The sequence below is a fragment of the Scylla paramamosain genome, chromosome 35, assembly GCF_035594125.1.
Source record: "Scylla paramamosain isolate STU-SP2022 chromosome 35, ASM3559412v1, whole genome shotgun sequence".
NCBI lineage: Eukaryota > Metazoa > Arthropoda > Malacostraca > Decapoda > Portunidae > Scylla > Scylla paramamosain.
In genome coordinates, this window is record NC_087185.1 from 16,584,465 (window position 1) to 16,601,699 (window position 17,235).

At 40.3% G+C, this 17,235-nt stretch overlaps 2 protein-coding genes across 5 annotated transcripts in view; both read right to left on the minus strand.

Annotated features, from left to right (window-relative positions):
- Positions 1 to 1,193: 1,193 nt before the first annotated feature.
- Positions 1,194 to 9,761, minus strand: LOC135090714 (uncharacterized). Of its 4 annotated transcripts, none has more exons than XM_063987717.1 (14): positions 9,613 to 9,761; positions 7,699 to 7,873; positions 7,117 to 7,207; positions 6,780 to 6,902; positions 6,158 to 6,285; positions 5,689 to 5,981; positions 5,276 to 5,559; positions 5,029 to 5,160; positions 4,320 to 4,531; positions 3,786 to 3,930; positions 3,173 to 3,388; positions 2,703 to 2,927; positions 2,189 to 2,335; positions 1,194 to 1,935 (listed from the first exon to the last, which is right to left on the minus strand). In XM_063987717.1, exons 1-14 carry the CDS (start codon positions 9,653 to 9,655, stop codon positions 1,663 to 1,665), a joined length of 2,487 nt encoding a protein of 828 aa, XP_063843787.1. In that variant the 5' UTR covers positions 9,656 to 9,761; the 3' UTR covers positions 1,194 to 1,662. The 4 variants fall into 4 exon arrangements, 3 of the variants coding, with proteins under 3 accessions (XP_063843787.1, XP_063843788.1, XP_063843790.1); XM_063987718.1 differs by lacking the exon at positions 9,613 to 9,761 and adding an exon at positions 9,388 to 9,486; XM_063987720.1 differs by lacking the exon at positions 9,613 to 9,761 and adding an exon at positions 9,257 to 9,284.
- A 1,211-nt stretch (positions 9,762 to 10,972) lies between these two features.
- Positions 10,973 to 17,235, minus strand: part of LOC135090718 (carboxypeptidase D-like) — a 41,558-nt gene continuing 35,295 nt past the window's right edge. Inside the window, 1 exon segment of the mRNA XM_063987740.1 lies at positions 10,973 to 14,299. Within this exon segment, the coding sequence (XP_063843810.1) occupies positions 14,153 to 14,299 (147 nt within the window). The 3' untranslated portion in view covers positions 10,973 to 14,152.

Here is a 17,235-nt window from a genome sequence, read left to right on the forward strand (position 1 = left end):
TTGTACCATGATGTACCTTTTTACCTTTGAAGGAAAACCTGTGTATCTGGACTGTGCTCCACTGACGACATGGAGTCCCACAGGAATAAATATGTTGGTAAAAAGATCAATCATATAGAATCTGATAGCATTTGTTAAATAAATTGTCTGCCACACAAAAATGCTTTTGACAGCATGATGCCGCAGGCAACGTGGCATGAAACAACGACACTTTCTTAAAAAATTACCAATTCTTGTCTGAGATTATGTGTCCCTGAATACATAATCTGGAATACAATTCCTGAATTATGCTTTTTCTTGTCAATATGATCTGTAATGCTGCTTTACCCAAACACATAACACAATGCTTTTTTGTTCCCATAGCACATCTACAGTGTGCTACATTGTGATACAGCCTTAAAGGGCCTTTTGTGGTATCCAACAATCTCTCATCATAACATTTCTTGCCTAAGTTCCACCACTTTACTTTTTCAAGTTATTCATTTCCTTCAGGCAAATTCAGCTAACCTTTCTTCCTCACAACTGACATTCATTCCCTCTCAAAGCTTAAAATTTATCACCATCAAAATGTCTAAATTCTAGGGTCCGTCACAACTTATTCTCACAAACTAATGGTCTAAGTCTCACATCAAAACCACAAGGGACTACAAAATTACACTCTTCTCTTCACAATTTTCTGCAAGTACATAACTATTTTCTCTAAAAATTCTGAAAACACTGTTGAAGGCCTCTCAGAGCACATGAAATCGGACAAGGAATTATTTTCACTTGGAATGCCAAGTATAGATCACACCTTAATTGTCTGACCATTCACAACTTTGTACCATATACACAAACATGATATGGGCCACCCACTACCAAACAAAGAGTACCACCGCCTAAACCATAACGAGGCAGAAAAATACAGCAACGTTAGTCAAAGTTTTGAACAATTTACTTGGAATCAGAATAGAGGACCTTTAAAAAGTAAAGCAATCTGATGTGAATGTTTAATTTGTTCAAAATTCTGCAAACTGAGACTGAACTTTTGGGATTCACTGTAAAACCATTTATCCTTGGGTGTGTTCTGGATGCCATACATTATTTCATCATTTTATCTTGTAAATTTTCCATATGAGCCTGTAGTGCCAAATGATGGTTTGGTTTCACTAGATGCACCCCTCCTACAGGACAGTCCTGTAATTCTGCTGCAATGTGTGTGTGTGTGGGGAGCAGGGGTGCAATGGAAGAGGAGGGAGATGTCATAAGTCTGGCTAGCATCTCTCACTAGGTTAGCATCTCCCAAGTGAGAGCCATCTGCACTGTGATACAGGAGCATTCTAGTTAAAGATCTGGATATTTGAAAAAAGTTAAACATTAAATCCAGTTATGAAAGTTCATTTAAGATTTAATAAACTGAGAAAATTTGCATTTTTTAATATTTAATATTTTTCTGATAAAAATATTCCCATTCAAAAAAATTAAGTCTTCATTCAGAAATTGGCACAAAGGAAAAAATATTTACCTTGTAACTGAAAATTGGTCACTTGTGTTTATAAAGAGCAGTTTGTTTGTAACAGAAAAACAGAAGGAATGGACAGCATCCTGAACACACACCTGCTGCCTGGTGCTGGCTGCCTTACATGAGGGATGAGAGATGACTGGATAGCTGAACTACAAACACTACTCACTATTACTACTTGGTCCTTGATAATCCTCCTCGCTATCCGTCAACAAGAAATCAACATCCGAGGTAACATGGAAGACAGGCGATGATGCAGTGTAGTCTAGCATCGCTTCTCCAACGTCAATTAGCTCTGCGTCATCACTGGGCAGAGAAATGGGCTGTCGAGTGATGGGGCTCAGGGTGGTGGGGCCCTGCTTGGGCGGGGTGTGGGACGGAAGCAGGAAGACGAGAGAGAGTGCGATGAACACATGCCAGGCGCTATGCACATACTGAAAGGTGAAAGGTAATGGTTTCTTTTCAGATAATAATGCCACAAAATTTAGTATCTGTAGTTGTAAATGTTATAGCAATCTGAACTGGGAAGAGTATACAACTCTGCACTGTCTTTTATAAGTAATTTTACAGTGGTTTCAGAGATTTCTTTCATTAGCAGCATCTCATTATTTTTTTCTTTTATCGTAATGAGTAATTAAGATTTGTGAAGTAATTCAGGATAACATCAAAAGATCCCCACAGACTCACCTTATAGTTCTCCTTTGTCTGCAGGAGGCCAAACAGCATGAGGCCAGTGAGTGCCAGAGCCACACCAATGCCTCGATACAGCAGCTGGTCTGCCTGGAGGGAGGGCCAGCAGCCTTTTCTCCAACGCTGGTACACAACATGAAGGATCTGGGCAGGAATGGGTTTGTGAGTCAATGAAACATGCAAGGAATGAGAAGCACAAGTAATGCTAATAATGGTTATGGGAAATGATGAAGAGCTATGCTAGGATAAGATTAGCTTGAAACTATGTACAGGAGTCAGATTTTGTACAGATTTATAATTTTGTATCTGCTTATGCATTACACACACATCCTCTTCACTTAAGAAAAAGGTTAAGTGAGTGAATGGTGAGAGTAACTTAGACTTTGGAAACAATGTCCAATGAAAATAGATCAAACACAGGTCCATAAAGCAGGCATGAAGAACCCTCAACAATTACAGTCTTCATAAATTCTCTTACAATAGCTACAGTATTTCAAGTACACAAACTCACAGGTATAGCTGCAGCAATAGCCATGGGCACAGTGAAGGAGGCAAGGGCAGTACGACTATACTGGACGGCCGGAGCGATGATTACCACCCCTAGAGTGTGTAGCAGTGGACACAGGACTTGGTCAATGCCCCCAAGACCCACCACTGTCACCCAAAAGCACAACAGTGAGAAGAAGAAGTCGGTGAACTGGAGCACCTCATACTTGGTGAGGCAGTATGACATAACCTGTGGAGGAAGGAGCAAATGTGCTTGTCTTTCTGTCTTTTTCCCTCTCTCTCTCTCTCTCTCTCTCTCTATGACAAAAAATGGTGTGTCTGTGTGTGTGTGTGTGTGTGTGTGTGTGTGTGTGTGTGTGTGTGTGTAAATATTAGCTTTACTGTTAGGAATAAATATCTTTGTGTATCTAACTCTGCCTCTTTGTAGACATGGGGGTGATTCTCTCTCTCTCTCTCTCTCCTCCCAACACTCACCTCATTGTCACATGCATGGTAGACCACTGAGGCAACCATAGTGGCACTGAAAAGGAGTGCCTGTGAGTATAGGCAGCGGCGCAGAGCCATGATGGTGGGTGGCAGGAAGAACACGTTGCTGAGGGTCAGCAGACACACTCCAGTCAGCACAGTGCTCCAGCCACGTGCTGCATCCCCATCCTCACACCCCCATCCCTGCCACCCCTCAGTGCACATCTGAAAGGAGAGACACTCACCACTCAATATCATTACAGTCAGACAGAAAAGAAAAGGAATTTATATCATACTTGAGCCCCATTAGAGGCTAGACTCCTGACATTAATGCAGTATAACATAATCACCAACAAAATTATTAGTGTGTTGTAGCATAAACGCCTGCATTCTGAAACGATTTGTTCTTTCCATGGATATTTTCAAGAGCCACAGAGATGATTAGCTGGGTTCTTAAGCATATTTTCCCAATGATGTTGCAGAATACAGGCTAAACTATCAGCAAAATTATTTTAACACCTTTGAAAATCCCATTAACTTCCACTAGAGCAAATTAAAGGTAGTCAAGAAAGGGCAGTATAATGTTTATGAGCACAGGCCACTACATTACAAAGTAACTCACACAGCTGGTGAAGAAGAACATGCCACGGTGAGTCTCCTGACACAGACCGTGGGGACCACAAGGACTCTCACCAGCAAACACACAAGGCTGAGTGCGCACGTCCAGACTCACCATTGCTTGCTCAATGATGCATGGTGACTCATACCTGTAGAAGGCAAAAACTGTTACCTGTTGACATGTTATGGTGGTAAACAAAGTCAAGTTAATCCATCCTATATATTTATTTTCATCTCTTGCTCTGCTCATGAACACAATGCTTTATTACCATGATCACTCATGATACTCATCATAATGCAATCTAAAAAGTAGGTCATTCAATCACTCTCTCAAAATATCTGAAACAAATGTACATAAAACTATAATCCCATTTGCCTCCTGAATGATCCCTCCTTTCATATTATTTTTAAATTCTATACAGATGATGCAGTATAAAGTTTAATTCTTTCAAGAATACAAGGTACCTTACAGGTTAATGAATATAATGTTCTATTATTCCATGAATACTCTGAACAAAGTCACTCAAAGGACACTAACCCATTGTAGTAACAGACAAGCTGGAGTGCAAGAAACCAGATGTCTGGCTCAGGGAATGGAATGAGGATAAGATCCTCGATGGTGGATCTGGAGGCAGAGCTTATGTTGAGGGTGAGGGAGTCGCCTTCACACAATAGGGTGTGGTTCTTCAGCTCTGGTGGCCGACCCTTCCTCACACAGCCTATCACTGTTATTAGCTGGTGAGTGGCATTCTGAAAGAGTGAGCAATGTTGCTAGTATTATCTTTCTTTGTATTACCATGAGATACTGCTATTACAGGTGTACATGTCTCCTACCACATTCCTTCTGGTTGGGGAAATTACATAATCATAGCAGGTAGCTTGCAGATACAACTGATGTCAACACAAATTAACTACAAATATGAATGCTGAGATTAAAAATCTTTCAAGATACACAAAATAATTTTGTCCTTTGTTTTAATAATGCAGATTTAAAAAAAAAAAAAATTTAATTTGAAAAATATTGAAAAATGCATTGGATTCCTTCCAACCAAAGACACTATATAATTACTATAGATTTGTTTTGCATTCAATTTATTTCCATGATGTTATCTGTCCATAAATGACCACACTTTAAGCAAAAGCATCAAGTGATTAATTCTCCTAAGTACTAATACTGACAAGATATTCTGCAGAAACTTATTGAAGTTTTATAAACTTCTGACAGATGAAGTTGTGTGCTTACTCACCATAAGTAGTTCATCCATAAGGATATTAATGTTAAGTGTTCCACCAATATCAGTGAAGGGAAGGAGGGTGAGATGTGTGAACACTGGCAGGTTCCTCTGTACTGACAGCCAGGTACTGTACCATTCAGGACCCTGAGAAAAAGGTAGCAGGTCATTAAAGTGCCACCTGGTCACACATTTACACTCATCATACTTTGACCATCAACCATATCAATTCTGACCACACAATACACTAAAACCTTCTCACTTGTATTAAGAAAGTGTCCGTGAAGTCACTGGCGTGCTTAATGCGAGTGAGAGGCAAGACAGGGAAGCACTGGTGTTCTTTGTCCTGAGCTTCCCCATGGTGGCCAGCATCATCAGGAACATGGGACAGCACATGTGGGGAATTACTACTGACTGAGACAGTGATGTTGATAGGTGTAGAGGTCCTTATCAACTCTACTTCTTGTTGGGATGAAGTTTCAGTGTACTGAGTTGACTTTACTTCTCGAATGTGAGGCTTTGTTTTTCTGAATGCATTGCCACACTCTGGAAAACAAGAAAAAATAAACAAAGATGTACATATGATTTTTCAGACATGTATATTTTGTGATATCTGGGCTCTTTAAACCACTGTGACACTCAATGAAACTAAAAAGTAGCCCTGTAGAATCTTACCTCTAGTTTGTATAGTAATGTCCAAACCGGTCTCTCCCTCTGTATCCACCAGGAGATAGTAATAAGCATCAGCATATGGCCTGGTCTCTGTAAATACATATCCACCACCTTCTGTTAAGTTGGCCACACCTGACTCTAGGTTGTAGATGGGGAGGGACCGGGCCTCGAGGAACAGGGACCGCACACACCACCGGAACATTCGCTCCCCTGAGTTGTGGTCATAGATTCGCTCCAACATGCGGCAGTTAGAGATGTTGACTTGCAAGAACCAGGTGTGAGAGGGAATGTAAAATCTATAAGAGGAAAGTGAGTTGTAAGAACATTCTCCTAGCATATGTAAGATGCATAATCTGATTATGGCACAAGTTCTCACATCATAAAAAAATTGGCACTCTTGAATGCATCTTACTTTTAGGTTTCGTATCAAACTTGAGCATGAGCAAGAGGCAGCAGTCAATAACAGACACACCTGTAGTATGAAAGGTTCTCATGTGTGCGTATAGACTGCTTGGCACCGATGTGGAGGGTTTTAACTTTGTCCTTCTGACTCCACATGGCAATGGAACCCAGACTGTAACGGCACTTGTGGATGATCCCCTGAAATACATTACAGACCTAAATTAGTTTTCTGTGACAAGATAATTGACCATGGGCAACAAAAACTATTACTATTACATCTCACTTCCAATAATGAATCAAGTGGAGGAATGTACCCTCTTAAAACAAATTAACTGAGCATCACCAGTGAGCAATGGAGAACCTCTTTAAAATCCTATCCTCTACAAAATTCAAAAGTAATAAAACCAACTTAGGAATTAACAATGTAAGTAATCACAATCATCATTATTACAACTTGCTTTTTGTATAGAATCAAACAAGAGAGTAAGTACTTTTTCAACAAAACTGTGATGGATAATGGAGAAAGAGAGAACCACCTGCTGTACCTAGTTAATGAAAAGAAAAAGAAAAAAGAGAAAAAGGAAAAGTAGCTGTTATCACGATCATCATAACCCACTTCCTGTGCTGAATCAAGAGAAGTAAACAAGACACTTTTCACCAAGATTGTAATGGACAATGGATAAAAACACAACCTCCTGCTGCATCTGCTCATTCCAGTCTGGGATGTAAGCAGCAGTGAACCAGCTGCCGGGCAAGGGACTGTACACCGCCAGGACTGTTGCATCGTGGGGCTGGTATGCTGATCTTGTCAACACCTGCAAGTACCGTGAGTGGTGACTAATAATTCTAGTTCTTTTATATGAGCAAAGGCAGAAGATTGTATGGCTAGAGAGAGAGAGAGAGAGAGAGAGAGAGAGAGAGAGAGAGAGAGAGAGAGAGAGAGAGAGAGAGAGAGAGAGAGAGAGAGAGAGAGAGAGAGAGAGAGAGAGAGAGAGAGAGAGAGAGAGAGACCATAACACAACTATATACCTTATGTACTGAGGCTTTGTGGATGTACATGTAATCCCGTAGTGTTGAATTGGTGGGGGTGATGACTGGGTAACTTCCATGCTGAACAAGTCTGCAAATGTACAAGACTATAAGTGACATGCCCCCCAAAAAAACAAGGATACAAACTTTTCCTCTTTTACCTTCATTTCATCTTATCTCCCTCATTCACTCAACATTCAACCTAACCATACTAATACATTATTTTTTTTTCAACTACACCAATCTTCATCCTCAGCAACTGTCTCCCTTTTCTTTCTTTTACAATTATCAGTCTTCTCCATATCCTACTAATATTCCACAACACACTCTCACCCTCAGCAGTAAGAGATCTTGACAGCTTTAGGATAGAAGGATGTACAAAAAGCACTTTTCCAAACAGAACAATAAATCAGTCAAAACAATATCCATAAATTTACAGAAAATATGATAAACTGATATTAATACAGAACAATACAGGCTTGATTCAATCCTGAGAAAATATACATCCACCAACATTTCTTACTCCATTCTTTCATGTGATCCCATACACACATACACAACCTAATACACACAGCTGCTTACATGTGAACCTCACGTATGGGACATCCTGGGTCGTCCATAAAGGCAGCGAACTCCCAGGTCACCCTCGTCACCTCATCAGGAATGTGAAAGTGGAACAGTGTGACATCCGCATAGGTGGAGTATGGCTGCAGCAGACCCTCCTGGCTCACCTCTGGCACCAGGCTTACACTATTGACTGAGGAGAAATAAAGGAAAGGTTAAAATAATGCATTCTTATCAATACTTTATACATGAAGAATTGTGAAAAGACAAATTAAACTTCAGAAGAGAAAGCTTGAAAACTAAGCAGTATAGCTAGCAATAAAGAAAAGGTCTTGTTGAGGGAAACTTAAAAAGCAGGGGATATAGTAAACCCCCACTTTTATTTTAAACTGTATTGGATTTATTCTTATAGTTCTGCTTGAAAGAATGTCATACAAGTAGCACACAGCTGAGTTCATAACATGTTGCAGGACAGTGAGAGTCAGGTACACATGATACTTTAAGGTTCAGTGAGTTGACAGTTACACATTTATAAAGACAAATGCTAGTACCGGCACTGCGATGATAATGAAACACCTTGCATTACTTTAAGTGAAATGTACTTCCATTACTCAAAATAATAATGGTAATCTATAGTGAAAACCTTGGTAAGTATGGAATGAAAGACTCTGCAATCAGTTAGCTACCCTTACATGTCAGCTAACCAGGAATGTAACAAGAGCTAGGAATGTATACACTGGTGAGGATAAAGCATACCTTATTACAATTAACTGAGTGCCTTATGTGTAGTACATCCTTGAAAATCATGGCCTCCCCTAAATCAGTGGAATACTCTTACAGAGGTATGGCCCCTCATTAGGTTACATTTGACTAAATGGGTTGTCAGAATGTCACATTTAAGGATACAGTCCTGATACGAACAAGTGTTTTCATGTTCTTCAAGAAGCCACTTCCCTGTACAACCTTTATAGTCCAAACCCCCAGAAGAGACACCTGCTGCAAGTTCTTTGTAATTCTGTGGGTATTTGGCAAACAATTGTATATTAGGATATTTCAATATTTTAAAATTTTTACTTAATTTTCTGTGTACTTTGACCCCAGTGCTGGGTGAAGCAATAGTGCATACATGCCACCTTGCCTCCAGGCTAGGTTATAATGTCAAGGTAGGTTAGGTTATGTCAGGGAGTCAAGGTGACCATAGGCCCCCTGTTATGATAGGTTATAGGATGTGGGGGGTCAAGGGGGATATAGCTCCCTGTTAGGTTTAGTTAGGGGGGGTCAAGTGGAGGCTTAGCTCCCTGTTGGATTAAGGAGATCATGGGGGGTGCAGCCTCCCTAACATTACCTCCGCATTTCTAAATCAATAAGAAGAGTCTATCAAGATGTATCATGGCGAGGTTATACAAATTCATCTAATGTACTGGTCACATTATCCTGATCTGAGTACACACACAAAAAAAAAAAAAAGATACTATACTAGGTACTTTACTAATTACGTTATCCTCACGAGCACTGAATACCCACTGAAAAAAAAAAAAAACTATTATCATACGTACATTACCCACCACGTACTTACCATACCAATCCATTCACTACTACACTCGTTTACGCTATACGCACTCGCTGACACTACTCACTCATTCACTACTACACTCGTCACACTTAGCAGCACACAATAGTTACTCGTCACTGCATTCAGGACTTTACCCAGGCGGCACACAATGCACATAAATCCCGCAGCGGCCTCTGTCTTGCCTAGTTCACCTTGTGTCACTCAGGTAGCAGACAGAACAGTGCAGACTCGACCTCCCAAACAATGCAAAACTACCACTTCACATTTCCGGCAATATCTCCCTTATCTCAATGTGAACTAAGCTCCTTTTTGGCCGAAGTGCTCCTCAGTCACCACCACAGCCACGCGTAAAAGCTTACCAACTACATAAGTGTGGAAAGCCAGGAGAAGGAGGATGTTCATGGTCAAGTAGATGCAACAGCTGACCCTCGACAGCTGCCATTGCTTGAGACCGAGGGAGAGAAAACGGTATTTATAGGGAGGACTGCGTTTTCTTTCCTACTGTGACGTCGTGCTTTATTATGTGGCAGTCTTTGTGTTTATTGCTAGATTTCGGGATTTGTGTGACTTCTCTCTTGTGGTTCTGTTTTTTTTTTTTTTTTTTTTTTTTGTAATTTAGTGACTTGTGGGGGTTATGCTTCGTGTGGGGGTTTTCTTATTTCCATGAGGATCTTTTGTTCATAATGCAGACTACGTAACAACCAAATGATTTTAGCTCACTTCATGTAAACAATTTTTTTTCCTAACGCATTAAGTGGTAAAACAAACGGTACATTAATTACATACAGAAATCTTATTATTGCATCTCCATTATCAAGTTTCCATATATTTTGCTTGATTCTCATTATATGTCTTCTTATAGTAAGCTACATCGTGACTCCACTTATTTGGCTGTGCTTTAATAAATGAAAACTGTGGCAGCTTTAAACAATTTCATAAAAAAAAAAAAAAATATGATGACAAGCTCAACATAAGCGTATGAATTTTAAGCAAGGGGGAAAGAGAAAGTGCAAGCGCGGTATGGACAATAGGAAAATAAAAGATAAATAATAAATGCACACATAGAAAATAACACTAGGAAAAGAATCAGGTATAAGCAAACTTAACGCATTGAGCCATAAGGGTTACAAGAAGTGATGCTCCGCCAACTCGTCAGACCAGTTTTCTCGCGTCACTTACCTTCACGCCCTTGTGACCTTCGATGGAAGAAGCAATGGTTTCCTAGTCTTCTTCGCCTCATCTTCCATCACAGCGCGCGAGAGCAAGACGTTTGATTCAAATGTCAAGGTATTGCACTTTCAGACCTTTCTGCATCTTATCTCGAGTACTTTAAACACGGTGCACTGGAAGTCATTATAGTTTTAAAGGTGTTCTCATGATTTCCGTGACGGGTGAATGAGAATTTTGCATTACCAGTGGGAAATACACATATGAGAACCCAGTTTGTCACCTCTGTGGCCTTAATAAACAGTCTTTTTGATAGCTGATATGTTGCAAAATACGAACTCTTGTATGGAAGATTTCCTCATATGATCAGCTCCAGAGGGTAACTGAATATTGGAGTTAGAGAAAATCACTTCTTGTTATACATTGTTATTCTCTGTCTGTGTGTCGATTGAGTTTCTTATCTATGAATAAAATCGAGGTTTCAAGCTGGGAATGCGTTAAGGGATTGAAGCTTATATAGTAATTTACGGGAATTGAGTGAAGCAGGCCAGGTACTGTTGATTATCTATTTAAATAACACATGTACATACCAAACAGTGACATTTTATAGTAAAAATATAGTTGGTCAGCATTTCTGTCAATACAGCATCAACAAGCATAACTCTAACAAATAATTGTTCTTCTGGACAATAATTTCGTTCTACACCGCACGTCACTCGCCTAACCCTCTTGAAGACACGTCACTCTGCATAAATGGTCATTATGCTACGTGCATTAAGGAAAGGAAGATATCAACATACACTTACATTAAGTAATATAATAAAAGAATCACAGTTTACCAGATCCTCCAGCGAACACCATGTCGGGATCACATGAACACCTAAAAGGACACACCCATGTCTCGTTTTCTAACACCAATAACGGTAAGGGTTGCTTTCTCGCCTCGGACCTGCAGGGTGAGGCGCCAAGACACGCAGCACACCAGCCTCCCTGACAGCAGAGGATCCAGCGACATAATTTCAGACAGGTCGGCAGAAATCACCGTCAATCCAGCTGATAAATGGCCTTTGTCCGTGGCGAGAAAAATGGCATTTCTCGACCCCAAAACGAGAGATTTTTTCGACTTGTCATGGACTTCACGTCGCCGAACAGGACTGTCTGACAAACAGGCTCGTGTGATGAGGCTTCTGCGTCATCCACGTTGCTCTAAACAATGAAAAGGCAGCTTAATGGAAGGCAGACGTATGCGAAATGGATCTACCCATTGATAATAATAATAATAATAATAATAATAATAATAATAATAATAATAATAATAATAATAATAAAAAGGGAGGGAACATCATTATTATCTCACTGCTACTCACTGACATTTCTGAAAAGTAACGGGACTGTGGTACTTATTCAGTATTGGTCTACATTTATGTACTAAAACACATCCACAATACTTTTCAATTAGGTTACAAAACTAATCTTACTGGTCCCAGGCGCTCACAGCGTTACTTTCTCCAGACCAGGCTGAATAAATAAATAAATAAAAGTATACAGATCACACTTAATCCTACACTAACATCACATTAGTCAAAAGTAACAGACAATTAAGGCATGCAGCGTGATTTTTCTCCTTATATATTCATGTCTATATATCTCTCCTTCGTCTTTATCACCAGAGAAAAGGATGATGTGCATTTGAAAAGGCCCGTGGTAGGTATGAAGAAACTACACTAAAAATAAATATCTATACTGACTACAACGAGTTACTTTGTGAATGTCTACTTGTCACCTTACCTCTGTAATGCCACTACGCTATCTAACAGGTGCCCATGACTCTTCACCTCAACTTGAACGAGTGCGTCCTTTCCTTCTCGATGCGGCAACAACGGAGCGAACGCTGGCCTGCTGCATCAGGCAAATGTCAAATGTGGTCTTGATGCGCTAGTCAAATCCAGTGTTCTTGGCTTCGTTGTTGCTTAAAGCTGCGACGATCCTAACGATTCTATGAACCTAATCCAGCCTTTCTTGACGTGGATAGAGTGAAAAATGAAGAAGTGCAGAGGAAGGTTGAGTTGGTTAATGGAGCAAAGGCAGGGAGCGTGCTCATGGTAGGGGGATGTGAGACGACGAGGGAAGAGCAATTTATGAAGATTACAGGATCGGATATGGAAAGTATAAGACTGAACCAGTGTAATCACTAGCTGGCAAATGCAAGCTTCTTAAAGTGATGAAAACGCAATCTTCGTAAACCAGTCAAAAACAGTCTTGTCCAGTCTTCTTCCTTAACGAACACAACGCAGTTTTTCTGACCAAATCTAATCCACTCCGTAAACAAGAAAAGTGCAAGCTCCGTAAAAATTCAAAATACTATCTTGGTAAACCAGAAGGGGAAACTGACCTATCCGTCAAGTTAAGTTGAACAGAGCACCGATCATTCGCTTCTCATGCGCAATATAAAAGCGACGACGTGTCACTGTTGAAGTAAAAACGCACCACTGCAAGGGTTCTGAATGAAGACCTTGAAGAAACAGCAACCGGTCACCTTGCACCATGTTGGGACACTCACAGCCTCAAATGATCCTCCTCGTGTCTCTGAAACTGAAATTTAACCATATTTTCAGTGATAAGTTTTCCTTCAAATATCGTAGTAAATGGCGATGCTTTCTGATCGCAGTGGTGCATCAATGTGGCAAGATTTGGCCGTTATGTTTCTGCAGGGTCTTGTACATAGCTTTGTTAACCCAAGTACAGATATAACTTAGGGGTGACCTGAGGGTGAAATATGCATGCGTTACTCCCTTATCGTACTTACTCTACTAAGTGCGCCTTTCCTCTCAGCGACCAAATGTACATCCAGACGCTTGTACTACGTGAGACGTGTTTTATCTCGATGAATAAACGAGACAGTTTGCTCCACGCGTCAAGGCAGACTACAGAACTTTACCACTAATTCAGCGCTTCACACGTAACGTTCGATATGACGAAATATGCAAAACTATCGAACATCACTTGAACCTTACTACAATCACTGCTTAGTCTCTCTACGATCAATAACAAACTGAAGAATCTTAATTCAGTGCTTCTATTAAATATCTCGAGTTCACAAGAATGTGGCGAGAAATGCATAACAATTGAACATTACTCGATGACTACTATGACCATCGCTTAGCCTCTCTGCGATCAACAACAGACTTTAGACTTTCACTACTAATCCAGTGCTGCAGGCGTCACGTTCCTCCAGGCGCTGTGGCAGGGAATGCAAACCTACGCAACATTACTACAATCGCCGCACGGTCTCTCAATATGGTAAAAGCGACGTTAAAGTTCATTCCTCGACACATCGCCTGCAATAACATCCAGCCTAAAAAATACACGCCGCTTCACGAAAACTATAACGACGAAACCTTTCCCGCTGAGGACAAAGCTACTGACAGTGCGTGTTGGCAGGGGCGGGATGGGGTGGGGGGGATAACAGTGAACCCGATGATGGGGAGAGGGGGAGAACAGGGGGATAACAACGATTTAGGTACGTATCTTTAAATCTCTCCCGCCAAAAACAATTCTACAGTCGGAGGATAACAATTACATCACATCATATCCATCTTAACACTGCTAACGGGTATAACAATGATCATCTAGCGGGAACTCCCAAAGATTTCCAAGGCGCTGGATTAAAAAAACATTCATTCTAACAACAATCAGTCATATCTAATCTACAAGGGGAGAGACAGTAGCCATTCAGCCGAACATCTTGAAGACACTGGATATCTGGTCAGAGATGGAGGAGAAGAAGCCAGATATTACGCCCTGGTTGTTGGGGGCTGATCCTTGCGGCTGTCCCGGGCCCCCAATGAAGCTTGGACGACGGTGCTGACTCACGCGGTCCTGGGAGTGGAGAAGTGGGCGTGTGAGACAAGGGTGTGTGTGTGTGTGTGTGTGTGTGTGTGTGTGTGTGTGTGTGTGTGTGTGTGTGTGTGTGTGTGTGTGTGTGTGTGTTGTGTAGGTAAGTGGGTGGGTGTCTCTCTCTCTCTCTCTCTCTCTCTCTCTCTCTCTCTCTCTCTCTCTCTCTCTCTCTCTCTCTCTCTCTCTCTCTCTCTCTCTCTCTCTCTCTCTCTCTCCCTCTCTCTCTCTCTCACACACACACACACACACACACACAAGCGACAGGCACATAAGGACCACACAAATATGATGAAACAAAACATAACACAAAAAAATAATATTTACACTGGTAACTCATTTCGAAACAACTCTAGGAAAAAAAATACGTGAGGACGAACAAAGAAAAAGAGAGAGAAAAAAAAAGAAAATAATAAAGTTGGAATGGACATCAGCCAGCCACAGAAATCAAGCGAAAAGAAGAAACCAGAAACCAATATAATACATAACAGACAAAAGGAAAGCAATAACATACACAGGCAAGACATGCTCTCATATACTACCACCATCACACCCACCATCATTACTATCACAGTTTACCCGAGTCGTGGTTAGTGGCAGGTGGAGACGTCATGCAATCCTCCACTTCCTGTTTTCTGCGTCAGGTGGGTCTTGGGAGGGGAGGACAGGTGAGCAATCCTAAGCACATGCATTTACAAGAGGTGACGCTCAGGTGTGTAGCGGCGTTAATTAAGAATATGAGGGTTGGCTTGATTTATGTGATGATGCTTTAGTTAAGAGAATAAATCGTGTAAGTAATAGAAGTAATCTGAGTTCAGGTGACTAGATCTTTGTTCTTAATATTCGCGTTCGTTGCTGCAGAAAGTGTGAACTGTGCGGTCATCATACCTAGATAGCTGTAAATATATTCAATTTCGATGCAAGTAAAACTGTTAACTTCAAAAGAAATCTTAGTTCAGGATGCAACTACATAAACAGATGTCAAGCATTCACACTTGAGAAAAATAAGAAATAAAAAAGTTATTCTTCGTTATTGGTGAAAGAGATAACTCGAAAGTATTCATAGTGCTGGAGGTGATTGATAATTACTGTATATTTGAATAAAAAATACAAGATACTCTAGTTTAATGCACAAAGAGCTCGTCATCTGAATGAGTCTTATGCTAGTGCAATATATATGGATAAAATTTTTGTCACACGTGCATATTCGATACTAAGCAAACCTTACATTACATGAGACGTCAGTAGGCAGAAATATGTACATAAAGGAATACAGTGATTAGATTATGACAGAAAAAAGTGCCTCTTTTTACTTTTACCGATACAAAAAAAAGCTACAGCAGCGAGTTTCTTATATCTAATGCACTAAATAAAAAAAAAAAAAAAAATCAGCCTAAAAACATCAGAACATAAGGAAAGCTGCAAGAAGCGACAGCTCAAGGGTATCGACAAGTTATCGCTTCTATTATGACCAAAGCGAAGGCACAACAACGACCAAAGTGAGTGTGGCAGCGATACTGGAAGCGCTAGGATTGCTCAGAGGAACCTGCCAGGGAGAACAAAAGGAGACAGCCCATGTTAACATTCTCACCAATCGTTAACAAACAGACGAAAGGGTAAGATAATCGTGGGTAATGAAGGAAACATGCCTGCTCATGCCATTAACACTGAAAAGAAGTGAGACAAGTTTACGTTCTAGTGGTGGCCATTGATATTCTCCTCCCCACATAAGTGTTACATTACATGCACAAAGTGTCTGCATTACTATTAATTTTGATAGATAATTAAGACACGACAGCACCCGGTTGCCATAAACTTAAAGTAAATCTTGCATACCGGAACGCAAAGGTTAAATATATACACAACGTTAGAGAATAATCAGGTAGAAAATGGACTTAGATGCTATGCAAAATAAACAGGAGTTTCTAGATAATATACAAATGTAATAGAAAAAATATATAATATTGTCACTACATTAATAGCTAGAAAAGACAGGCGTAGATACTGTAACTGATAACTTAGTAAGAGAATTTGTTGGCGAGAAAGAAACTGTGATGGTTAAAAAAGATTTAGATACTATGTTAAACTTATCAAAGGCTTAACTATAATATACAAATCTTATGTAAAATAATATGTAATATTGATAAATGTAAAAGCAATGAAATTTGAATAGGCAAAAATATCATACAAAAGATGAAAAAGGTATAACTGAACTTAAATAGAAATTTCACAAGATGCGGTTATGTAATATACAAGCCGTTAAAAAATAATGGCTATGTTAAAACAAATGAAAGGTTATTAGAAAATATAACAAAGATAACAGAAGGAGAGAGAGAGAGAGAGAGAGAGAGAGAGAGAGAGAGAGAGAGAGAGAGAGAGAGAGAGAGAGAGAGAGAGAGAGAGAGAGAGAGAGAAGAGAAGAGAAGAGAAGAGAAGAGAAGAGAAGAGAAGAGAAGAGAAAAGAAGAGAAAAGAGAAGAAGAGAAGATAAGAGAAAAGAAAAGAAGAAAAGAAGAAAAGAAAAAAGGAGAGGAGAGGAGAGGAGAGGAGAAGGGTAAAGAGAAGAGAAGAGAAGAGAAGAGGAGAGGAGAGGAGAAGAGAGGAGAAAAGAGAAGAGAAGAGAAGAGAAGAGAAGCGAAGCGAAGAGAAGAGAAGAGAAGAGAAAAGAAGAGAAGAGAAGAGGAAACTTAATACGAAATGCTAAGAGATACGAGTACGGGTTGCAGCAGAATAATTCCTGCCGCAGCGAGGAGAGTTCCTGGCGAGGACTGGCTATTCCGCGTCTGTAGGTCCGTAACACAACATTATATGACCGCCATAAAGAGGCCGCGTTCCCTCCTCCACTTGGGCGTCGTTAAAAGATGCAGACGACCAACAAAACCCAACGCACCACTGCCTGCAAACTCTCACCAAAAACTCCCT